The sequence below is a fragment of the Metarhizium acridum genome (genome assembly GCF_019434415.1).
Source record: "Metarhizium acridum strain ARSEF 324 chromosome Unknown scaffold_29, whole genome shotgun sequence".
NCBI lineage: Eukaryota > Fungi > Ascomycota > Sordariomycetes > Hypocreales > Clavicipitaceae > Metarhizium > Metarhizium acridum.
The window spans coordinates 2,152,420-2,163,414 of record NW_027094017.1 but is presented as its reverse complement, the minus strand read 5'-3'; the positions used below and the strand labels follow the sequence as shown (position 1 = coordinate 2,163,414).

Below are 10,995 nucleotides of genomic sequence, written 5' to 3'. Positions count from 1 at the left end.
ATGGGAGGGACAAGTACGAACACAACTGCTGGGTTGGGCGCCATTCATGACCTGCCCGTCCAGCCAGAACCAGATCTCTCCGTCTCAACAGGACTCGAATTTAGTGCTGGCTCTGCGGATGGCGCCGAATCATCAATATCGTCGGAGAAAGGCGACTCGAAACCACCCAGAAGCGCAATGCGACGATCGTCTAGCATTCCCAAACTTCCACAGAGCCCGCGTCGAGTCCGGTTTGATTTTATGGGCGAGGAGGTGCTTCCAACAACATCTCCTCAGCCCAGTGCATTCATTTCTGCACGCATTTCTTCACCCGATCCTATCGGCGATGGAGAAAATTGCGCTTCTCATCTTGCCACAGAGCCTGGAGAGGAGGACGAGGAAGAAGAGGGAGAAGAGCGAGCGCCGCCTCGCAAAGTCTCGTCATCTGATGCACTGCGGTTTCTGTCAAGGGCTCCCTTGGAAGAGGACGGAACTATTTGGACAGTAGTCAATTCAGACCCGGACCCGGACGAAGCTGTGCCAGATCAGCCGCATTTCTTGCAAGAGAGCCAGGCTGTCGACACTGCCCCAAGCGTGCCAACCACTATGATGGCCACATCAGGCGCGAATGCCTTGGGACCAACATGTGCAGCCACAACACCCGAGCCCAGCCATAAACATACTATCGTCGGCGATACCAAAGGCGCATCATCCAATTCTGAAGAAGACTCATCAGACGACGACTTCCTTGCAGTGGCTAAGCTCAAACGACCTGTGTCATCAGTCTCTCGAGCTCAAGCATTGCTATCTCCTACAAAATCGAGCCAGCGAGCTACTTCGGTACAGCTGGGCGACCAGAGCAGAGAGTCACCAAAGGCCAAGACATTAGCTGCCAGTAACGCCAGCGGCGAAGCTACCCATAGAGTGTCAGCGACAATAGAGGATGATAACGAGCTGTTTCATTTTGAGGAAGAGGGCTTGCAATTACCTGAGCGGCCGCGTCAAACCCGAAACCTGGCCGCGCAAATTGATCCCGACGATGGGCAATCCGACCATGATGAAGAGTCAAGTGGCACCCCCACTCCTCAACCGCTTAGTCTGTATGCTACATCGCCGGCAGTTCCAATTACAAGGCCAGCAAATCGAGACCGAGAGCCAGATCCTACGACCCCTTCAAGGGCCAAGTTTGAACCCAATACTGTCGGTTCCTACAAGGGCAGACCTTTAACGATACCCATCCTGCGAAACCCCGAGATACTGTCCCAGCTGGAATTCGCTCAACCTGTCAATGAGGTTGTAGGTAGCGTCCATCACCGTGGCCCTACGGATGCATTCAATCCAGCCAGTCTCCAGGAAAGCGCTGAACAAGCCATGGTTTTCAGCGCTCCAAGAAGCTTCAGTGAGCGGCTCATGATTGAAGATATGATGGAGGCAGCCAAAGCTAGATCTCCAGTTTCCGGTGCTGGACGGACAGAGCACGGGCAGTGACAAATTGTGAGGGCGGCTCTCTTTTACCTCTACTGTTTCAATTTGAAGTTGTTCCTCTGCCCTTTAGGTCTTGGGGGGGAAGGCAAGGATGTAATCAAGGCACACACGGAAGAAAGCGGCATCATAGAGGCGTTGAAATCTGGGAATTACTATGAATCATGGCGGAGTTAACAGACATAATGGCAAGGGCAACCATGGACCGACGTCTTTTTCTAGGGATGGATTTGTATCAATTACTGCAGGCGGCATTTCCCGTCACATCATGCAACTATGTAGTTGAAAATATCTATATCAGTCGCACTTGACTCACGAAACAATATACTAAATGCACCATAATTGAGAAGGCATTTTGCCTATAAAACACCAGTAGTCCCAGCTGCCGCACCATGTCGTATTTTTGAGATGAGGTGAACCAGTTGACCTCATGGCGGCATTGCATCGGGCTATACACGCTAACGTTATCGTTATCGCTGGTGCAGCTTTGTAAGTGCACTGGCATTATTAGTGGGCTGATTGGACTCAACATTCAGACCTCACCTGTATGTAACTTTCCACCCTCTGCAATCTCCATCCTGGACAGACAACTTCAACATCAACCCCCGCAACATACATCCAACACTCAATAACCAATCACACACGGCGCTCATCACAATGGGCGGTCTAAACCTAGAAGTGTTCAAGGTAAATCGTTTTGCGCATGACTCTTCTCAAGTTTTCAAATCATAACCAAAATTTCTGCTGGCACAGTTTGGCATGTATGTCATGTTTCCCATCGGCATCATGTACTACTTCGGCACGAATCTCGACGATCGCTTCTCAGTACCCAATTTCTGGCCGAGACCTGAAGAGTGCAATAAGCTTCCGCGCGACAGAGACGAAGTCAAGGCCGAGTATGAACGTATTGTCGCGCGACAGAGGTTTCGACAGGCTCAGCTTCAGGAAGAGCAGCGTCAACGGGCTTTGTTACAGGGAAACCAGAATAACGGAAGCGACTCTTGAAAAAAAGAAAGTGCCACAGGGCTGATGTAATGTATTGATGGTGTGTGAAGGGGGATGGCTTGAGATTGTACGATATAGCATGCTTGCGACACTAGAAGGATGTGTACTACGATGCGAACCGATGCATGGAGCGGCGTTTGGAATCCCCCTCTTGGCAAAGAAAAAATTGTTGGCCATATTCTACCTGACATATTTCAAATTGTATAATTCGGATCAGATTTTGCCGGCTGTTGGGGTCGAATTCATACATACATGTGCCTCTCTACCCTCTCCCACTCTTCCTCGGTAATGCTACCTTGGTTGATGTTTGCAAAGATTGCTTTGACTTCGGAATACTCTCGTAGCCCAGTCAAAAGCGCATCTAAGCTTTCCACAGATTGCTTGGTGTCGATTGCAGTCCTGGTATCGTCATTTGCGGCCCAGATTATGTCTGATTCGACGACCTCAAGCCCAAATCTCTTCGAAAGTGCTTCTGTGATGGCCATCAATTGCGTTGGCTCTGTTAACACCAGGAAGTCCCCGTCTGGTAATTCTTCTACGTCGTCAGCTCCGTCATGCTCAATCGCCTCTTCTAGAAGATCAGACAGAGTTGGTCCGCCCTGCTTGTTCCTGAATATTATTCGGCCACGCCTCGAGAAGTAGAAGGAAGTTGAGCCGGTGACGCCGCCGGCTTTTTTGACAACATATTTGAGGTCATGCAAGGTGCGGGTTTTATTGTCGGTTTCTATATCGGCGATCAGGGCAATATTAGGCGGCATGAGTACTTCGAAGGTCATTGATTCCAGTTGCGCTCCGGCTGCTGATCGGCCTTGGCCGCGAGCGATTGCTGCTTCGACGAGGGCTTTCGGAACGCTCGCTGGGGCAATTCGTTAGAAAACCACTATTCACTTGGGTTTATCAGCGCATGGGAATTTGGGTTGCCGCCTTACTTGCCTTTGGTGGCAGCCGCTATGGCATTTGCTAGCTGTGGGTTAAATTTGACATCTTCACCGTACACTTTGAACGGTTAGCTCCAACAACTGGACAAGGCGGGTATGCAACGTTACTAACTTCGCGAGTACATTGCAATAAGCTTTGTGAATGCCGTTCGCTCCGCCATCTTCTTCTTATCCGTTACCGCCTTGATGTGTTTGGTCTTGGACCACTTGTTGTGGCCTGCCAGCATCGCCTGGCTGGTGGAAAATGATCGCAGACATTGTCGACAGAATTGGAGCTTTGCAGGCGGTTGGGATAAAACTGTGGCAAAGGATAGTGCTGAGGATGTATTTGCTATTGCCATGATAGTCTTCAATGAAAGCACTGCGAGGGTATTTCAAGGTGTCTTGAAAATCCCGTCAAACTTGCTCAGAGACGTTGTCAGCTGATGCATTAGCCTCACTGATTGGCTGACAAGCTCAGGCTCAAATTCTGTACCCAGTCCAGTGAGCTCAGATGTCCCACATATGCATGTCTCACTCAACAGCTCCCCGCCAGCTGGCCGAAGTCCACCAGAAGGAAGCCTACCCACCCTGCCCACCTCAACCCCTTACACCATAAGACGTCGACGGGTTGTTTACAGCTTGCTGAAAATCGCGAATCATCCGGCAAGCACACAGGACGTTGCTCGTCCCTATTACTCGCTCGTCATGTCGTCTAATTCGGAGCCTGAAGCTCCCACGGAGCAGCCACCAGCCCAGGCCTCCGCCGAAACGGCCGCCGCCACTGTTGAAGCCAAAATCACAACTCCCGAGCTCGACCTTTCCAAATTACAGGCCTTGCCAGCGGAGCAACAAGAGCTTTTTTTGTTATCTTTTGTGTCAGATCTGAAAAGACACGTCCTGGGCCTGGTGGCCGACGATTGTACAGCTCAGCAGTTCTACTTGAAGAAGGAGATCTTCCAAATTATCAATCTAGCAACCCCCGCGCCGTCTCGAGTAATACGGAACAACTTGGGCAAATGTTTAGCTCACATATTCAGCAAGGGAGACCGGAAATTGCTTTTTGAGACCATCAACGATTTGATCTCTGTAATAACGGGGAGCAAGGGGAAGTCTGATGGTGAGACTCGCTCTAAGCAAGCCGCCGTGTCCTGCTTGGGTGATGTCTTCGCGGCCGCTGGCGACAGTGCGATTGGTTTACATCAACTTGCTTGCACTACCCTACTTAAGTTGTTGAAAGCCGCCTCCAACAATGCCGGTCTGCGTGCGGCTGTTCTCAATGCTCTAGCTAAACTCATCGCCATGGTGCAGGGCAGCATGGACGAAAGCATATCACGCGACATATGGAAACAAGGACGAAATCACGCTGCTTCTGATAAGGGTTCGCTGGTAGTGGCGTCTGCATGCCGCTGCCTCAAATCTCTCGTCAAACATACTGCTTATTTCCGCAGTTCGGCTGACCTTGATAAGCTGGAGAGTGCAATCTTCAAATCCGTCGAATCTTCTTCTACTCAGGTTCGACATGCAGCCGCGGATTGCTTCGCAGAGGCATTAGTTCAAGGCTACTCTCCAACTGGCAATGGTGAAGCCTCCAAGAGTAAGAAGACGAAACCGAAGCCGAAGCGCGCTTCCACCCACCCTGGAATAGCAAATATTGATGAAAACGAGGACGACCTCCCGCCAAGATCAGCAAGCCCAGCTCCTGGTGGAAAACGTGTCCAGGACCTAGCCTTATCTGTGCCTGATATGCTCAAAATACTATCGACCCAATATGTCAAGCAGAGTGCATCAAATAAGACCCGCGCAGCGATTGGTGTCTGTTACGGAAAGTTGTTTCGTCGACTTGGGGAGCGGACAGTTCTCTCCAAGTATCTGCAAATTGTGGAAAGCTTTTCGACTGAAATTTTGGGACACTCGGCGATAACCAACAATCGATATCGCCTGTTGATTACTCGGCGGATAGTTGATACTGTTCTTTACGATGTTATTGGACGACAGATTCTCGGCGAATCTGGACAAATTTCCGCTGCTGAGGCTCTGGTTAACAACATTCTAAAAAACTATCCGCAGGCCCTCGCAGAACGTCCAGAACCTTCAAAACAGATGCTGATAATAGCTCTGCGAGCCGTGGCGTCTCTCATCACGTCCCTCGGCTCGGCATCTAACAGGTTTGCTGAATCTTGTCGGGACGGGCTATTGCAAGTTCTTCAGCATCCTAGCTATTCTGTTCAGGTATATGCTTCTTATTGTATGAAGGCTTTTGTTCTTGCCTGCCCTCAGCAGCTACTTCCATGCCTTTCCGTGTGCATGAACAGCTTGGCTCGGGAACTCTCGCTCCTCAACGGTGGACGAAATTCACCAAGACGGTGTCTGGGATTTGCTCATGGACTGTCAGCTACTCTCAGCACCAGCTCTGCTCGACCTCTATACGGATCTGTCGACATCAATAGCCGTGTTCTGACTATGGCCACAAACTTGCTCAAGTCGAGCAGTCAGTCAGAGTTGCGAATTTCCAGTATCCAAATCCAGGTTGCGTGGATTCTCATTGGCGGCTTGATGTCTCTCGGTCCAAATTTCGTCAAAATCCATCTATCACAGCTTCTGCTTCTGTGGAAGAATGCGTTACCAAAGCCCCTTGCGAAGGACAATACGTCAGCCAGAAGTCTCCTTGAAGCTTCATTCCTAACTCACGTACGAGAATGCGCCCTCGGCTCCATCATGTCATTCTTGGAGTTTAATAGCCGCTTGTTGACAGTTGATGTTTCAAAACGCATTGCCGCCATGCTTCAGAGTACGACGGCTTTCTTGAAGACCTTGCCCTCCAAAAAGACGACGGAAGACATATCGCAGAGGCTGACCCCCGCTCTTCAACTATATGATCTGGATATGATGGTTCAGCGCCGGGTACTACAATGCTACATCAAACTGGTTAACCTGAGTCCTGCTGGGGGGAGTGAGGCTCTCTTGCAATCAAATCTGCTCACTCTAGCCATTTCACTCTTTGCGGACCCTGAGAACTATACACCTAGCTCCCTCAGTGCGTCCATTGCAAACGCGGCTGGTACATTTGACTCTATATGGGATGTGGGTGATAATTCTGGCTTTGGAATCACCGGCTTGGTTTCCGGCTTCAACATTAAACAACTACCTGGTCAGCATGAATCGTCCACTGGGACTGAAATTGAAGTCGACAGCCCAGAGGATTCCATCAACAAACTATTGAAGTCCCCGGTATGTGGAAGTCTTGAACATGACGCGTCGATACTGTACATAGGAGGTGTGGGTGATTCTTCCATTCTCCCAGATCCACCGGCTACAGAAGTTATCAATAATGCCATTCAACTATTCGCTTTTACATTTCCTCTCACACCGGCCAAGGTGCAAGAGAGTATTTTGGAACAAATAAAGACGTTCGCTTCTGCTGGTTTGCTGCAAAGAGACCCTGGTCGCAAGGCTGCAATCAATGTCAACGTTTCTCTTGCTATCCTTTCGAGCCTGAAGGTAGCTGTCAAAGAGACTAGATCCCCTGCAGGCAACGTCTCGAATCTGGCTGTAGAGCGCTTGTTGCAGGATATTGTTCGAGATATTGTTCTGGATCAAGACCAGTATGTCCGCAGTTTAGGGTACGAGTCGGTGGCAAGACTATGTAATGTCTACGGAAACGCATTTACCAACCAAGAAATCAAGTATCTTGTCGATACAATTGTTGGTAACCGAGAACCGAGTGCAAGAGCTGGATGCGCAATGGCACTTGGTGCCATTCAAACCAAGGTCGGCGGCATGGCCGCTGGGTATCATTTGAAAACTATTCTTGGTATCTTGATGTCTCTATGTAATGACCCTCACCCGATTGTTCACTATTGGGCTCTTGAGGCTCTATCATTGGCCTCAGATGCTGCTGGGCTTAGCTTTGCGAGTTACGTTCCGAGCACATTGGGAATGCTAGCCCAACTATATGTTTCGGAAACACACCATGCCGAAATCTCCTCGGCTGTCACTATGAATCTTGAAATGGAACTTTCCAGCGTTGCAGCGGTATCGAAATGCGTTGATTCACTCATCAATGTATTAGGTCCCGATCTGCAGGATGCCAACAAGTCTAGGGACCTCATTTTCACACTGGTCAATCAATTCCAGGATGAGGATGATGTCCTCGTTGAAAAGGCTGCTTTGAGTTGCCTAGAACACCTATCTCTCTATGCTCCCGGCCAGATGCGATTCGCCGAGTATGTAAAACTTCTCCAGAAGTATCTCAAGTCTGGGAATGAGACGCTACGGGATGTCTCGGTGGATGGCCTGCACAACATAATGAAACGGGAGCCACGCGACGTGCTAAGAGAAGCTGAGGATGGATTCGAGGAGCAACTATGGCTAGTCCTTGACAGTGTACCAAGTCATGACGGTGTCAGAAATATCATTCGAAACTGGATGCATCAGTCGTGCATATTTGAAACTAATGAGTGGCTGCATCGATTTCAGACTGTGTTAAAAATGACAAGAGCGAAGAACGAAGCGCGTGATGAAGCAAGGCCAGTTGGTGGAGTTCCCGATCTTCAGGATGAAGAAGTTGCTGGATTTGCCGCGGCTGTGCCTGGTGCCAAGGAGGGCAGAGACAACTCTGCGCCATCAGAGGCCGAACCACTGCGATGGCAAGTCAGAACATTTGCACTTCGTTGTATAACCGACATATTTGCCATTGTCGCCAAGGATGTTGCGGCAAATGGAGAATCAGCAGCACAGCTGGCGTTGCAAAATAAGATTGCTGATGTAGTCCGTATGGCTTTCTCAGCTTCTACTTCTAATGTACTGGAACTGCGAATATGGGGACTGAAGATAATCGGTGCTGTGCTCAAGATGTTTGGGAAGACGCCTGACCCTGACTTCGAGGAAGCTATGCTTCTGGAACAATATCAAGCTCAAATCAGCTCTGCTCTAACACCCGCATTCGCTGCTGACTCCTCACCAGAACTAGCCTCGGAGGCCGTAAACGTCTGTGCGAGCTTCATCGCGATTGGTATTGTCACAGATGTGGATAGAATGGGCCGAATCCTGAAAACACTTGTCACTGCCTTGGAGAACTTTTCCAATGACCATGAGAACGCAGGAATTGGAGAACTGAAGGGACTGAGCAGCAATGCACAGGTCATGGTTAAAATATCCGTGTTTTCCGCCTGGGCAGAACTTCAGGTAGCAAGCACAGAGCAAAAGTATCTAATGGATGTTCTGAAGCCTTACGTCGGAACTTTAACTCCACTTTGGCTAGAATCTCTACGGGAGTTTGCTCGACTTCGATTCGAACCCGATATCTCCATGACACTGGGGCCACCGTCTCTTTCCGGGAGCCTAGATACAATTTATGCGGCCTTGAATCGGGAAACCCTACTTCGATTTTATCAGGAGTCGTGGCTGAAGCTTGTTGATGCAATTGCCAGTCTTATTGAACAAGACAGCGAGTTCGTTTTCGATGCACTCGATGGCAAAGAGTCCCGAGAGGGGGGACCCAACGGTGACACCAAGAGCCCTGCTATCAACTACCGAGACGAGCCTGTGGCATTTTTCTTCGTGCTCTTTGGGCTTGCCTTTGAAGCCCTGGCAATCAGGCCGGGCCAGGCAGACTCGCTTGCTACGAGAGAGCAGGCCTTAGATATTCTGGAGGCATTGAAGAAGATATTGCATCCAAGCGTGTCTGGTCACGCTATTTACAGACCTGATGTCTTTGCTGAAACCATGGACTTGCTAGATCGCCTAGTTCTGACCGATGGACTGGATATCCAAAGCGTGATCGTTGATATAGCGCGAGCACTCTGTGTAACACACCCGTCTGCCCGAAGGCAGTCAGAGGATGAAGGCGACCTCTCCGAAGACATCGATCAGCTTTTTGAGTTGACACGAATCATTGTGTTGGTTTTGTCTGGCTTGCTCCCTAATCTCTCTGAAGGTAACCAGCCTGTCCGACATCAAATGAACGAAGAGGCCATCCTTCTCGTTCGTAACTCCTTGGATGCCCTCGTGGACGCAGCGGAGGTCTTTCCGTCAATCATCAAGACAGATCTTCATGCCTGCATTATTCACATCTTCGCCACTATTCTTGCTACCCCTTCCTGTCAAGAACTGGTTGTTCCCCAGTCACTGGCGATCTTGAAGCGATTTGTCGCTAGCGCGTCATCGTCAACAAGTAGCGGAGATGACGACAACTTACCACCTCAAGCACAAATTCAGGGCTGCCTTCGCCGCTTCTTATCGATATATGTAAATGCACAGAAAAGAGAGGAGTCGACATCTTTGGCATGCGTCAGAAACTGCCTGCTTGCTACAACAATCCTGTTTACTGGTGGAGAGAATCAGTTGCCTGCAAGTCACCCGCTCGTCGCACGATATCTTGACGAGCTGCTCGACTGTCTGACTGATAGAATGGTAAGTCGACTGACCGCTTGGGACACTCTATAGTTCTCGCTAACACACTATCTCAGACCGCCAAGATTGCCGCCAACTGCATCCGGTCTCTGCTCCTACAATCGTCGCCCACGTCGGCAGACCTGAGTATAGCTCGCTATCTCTTCCCTAGACTGGTTACCTTTGTGACAAACGTGGAGCCAGAGGACCCAGAACGAGCCCGGTCCCTCGTATCCCACACTCTCTGCTTATATGTCGGCATAATTCCTAAGGGCCGTGTCCCCGCAGCAATGGGATTGGTCATACCAGCCCTGATGACACGGGCAGTTGGAGAGGGAGAAGACATGTACCAAGAGACCAGCACACGGCTCCTAGAGCTCGTGGCCGTCGACCAGGCTGGCTTCAGAGCTACGGTTGGCGCGATGAATAGCGGTCAGCGAACCTTTTTGGAAGAAGTCATCCGCTCCGGACAACAATCAGGAAGCGAGGCGAATGCGTCATCTGCCGGTGAGGCCGGCCGGCCAAGTATCACTCTCAAGATGAACTTTGGCGGCTAGTCGCACATGCGAACTGTACCTACACGAAAATCCAAGCAAATTTTCAACATGCATCGTGCCGGACTTAATATTAATACTCGCTGACAGCCGAATCGACGCTACCGCTGTTATAGTGAGACAGATGCAGGACAATGAGCTTCGCTGCCTGCCAAGTGGATGTGTCCCTCCCATTGGGTGACACAGCTCTGTCAGTTTGACGACATTGGCCAATTTGATGTTTCACCGCGGGCTGACGCACTTGGAACGGTGGTGGATAAACCGGTCAATGAATGGGGAAATGGAGCAGTTTGATGACGAAAGAACATGACTAGCGACACCCTAGCGTTTGATATGCTGGGTAAATTCATGCCTGTAAGGACAGCCTCACGACAGAAACGAATTAAGACTTGATATTGAATGATGGACATGCCGTTGATACTTTTTTCGGGTATATTTTAGGCAACATGACAGCATCCTATCATTCTACAAAATTAAAGAGGATTTTGGTTTGAAAGTTTAGTGATAATGTGATGTACGTCGTCGTCTCATCATGAATTCTGTAGAGCCCGTTACACGTCATTACCATCAGTTTCATAGGCTTCGTCAAGATTCCAAACGCAATATCATCGCACCAACATTCTCGCGTACCTCGACACCTGCTTAGTAGTCTAACGCTGTGATAC

The 10,995-nt window shown here is 49.7% G+C and overlaps 4 protein-coding genes across 4 annotated transcripts; 3 read left to right on the top strand and 1 right to left on the bottom strand.

Annotated features, from left to right (window-relative positions):
• J3458_004755 (uncharacterized protein) lies at positions 1-1,467 on the top strand (the record flags this gene model as incomplete). Its single annotated transcript, XM_007811256.2, has 1 exon — positions 1-1,467. One exon carries the CDS (start codon positions 1-3, stop codon positions 1,465-1,467), a length of 1,467 nt encoding a protein of 488 aa, XP_007809447.2.
• Positions 1,468-2,014: 547 nt separating this feature from the next.
• On the bottom strand, positions 2,015-3,788 carry J3458_004753 (uncharacterized protein). The gene is made up of 3 exons (XM_066118395.1): positions 3,517-3,788; positions 3,400-3,462; positions 2,015-3,322 (listed from the first exon to the last, which is right to left on the bottom strand). Exons 1-3 carry the CDS (start codon positions 3,743-3,745, stop codon positions 2,709-2,711), a joined length of 906 nt encoding a protein of 301 aa, XP_065976999.1. The 5' UTR covers positions 3,746-3,788; the 3' UTR covers positions 2,015-2,708.
• J3458_004754 (uncharacterized protein) lies at positions 2,119-2,466 on the top strand (the record flags this gene model as incomplete). The annotated part of the gene is made up of 2 exons (XM_007811255.1): positions 2,119-2,148; positions 2,215-2,466. 2 exons carry the CDS (start codon positions 2,119-2,121, stop codon positions 2,464-2,466), a joined length of 282 nt encoding a protein of 93 aa, XP_007809446.1.
• Positions 3,789-3,983: 195 nt separating the features above from the next.
• On the top strand, positions 3,984-10,962 carry J3458_004752 (uncharacterized protein). The gene is made up of 2 exons (XM_007811253.2): positions 3,984-9,797; positions 9,854-10,962. The coding sequence occupies exons 1-2, from the start codon at positions 4,092-4,094 to the stop codon at positions 10,331-10,333; spliced, it is 6,186 nt and encodes a 2,061-aa protein (XP_007809444.2). The 5' UTR covers positions 3,984-4,091; the 3' UTR covers positions 10,334-10,962.
• The last annotated feature ends 33 nt before the right edge of the window (positions 10,963-10,995 follow it).

Excerpts from the sequence above, each read along its gene's own strand:
- J3458_004753 (XM_066118395.1), bottom strand. The coding sequence starts at position 3,745 with ATGGCAATAGCAAATACATCCTCAGCACTATCCTTTGCCACAGTTTTA. Across the intron at positions 3,463-3,516 it reads TATTGCAATGTACTCGCGAA|TGTACGGTGAAGATGTCAAA; the intron begins GTTAGTAACGTT and ends AACCGTTCAAAG. Across the intron at positions 3,323-3,399 it reads CATAGCGGCTGCCACCAAAG|CGAGCGTTCCGAAAGCCCTC; the intron begins GCAAGTAAGGCG and ends GAATTGCCCCAG.
- J3458_004752 (XM_007811253.2), top strand. The coding sequence starts at position 4,092 with ATGTCGTCTAATTCGGAGCCTGAAGCTCCCACGGAGCAGCCACCAGCC. Across the intron at positions 9,798-9,853 it reads ACTGTCTGACTGATAGAATG|ACCGCCAAGATTGCCGCCAA; the intron begins GTAAGTCGACTG and ends ACACTATCTCAG.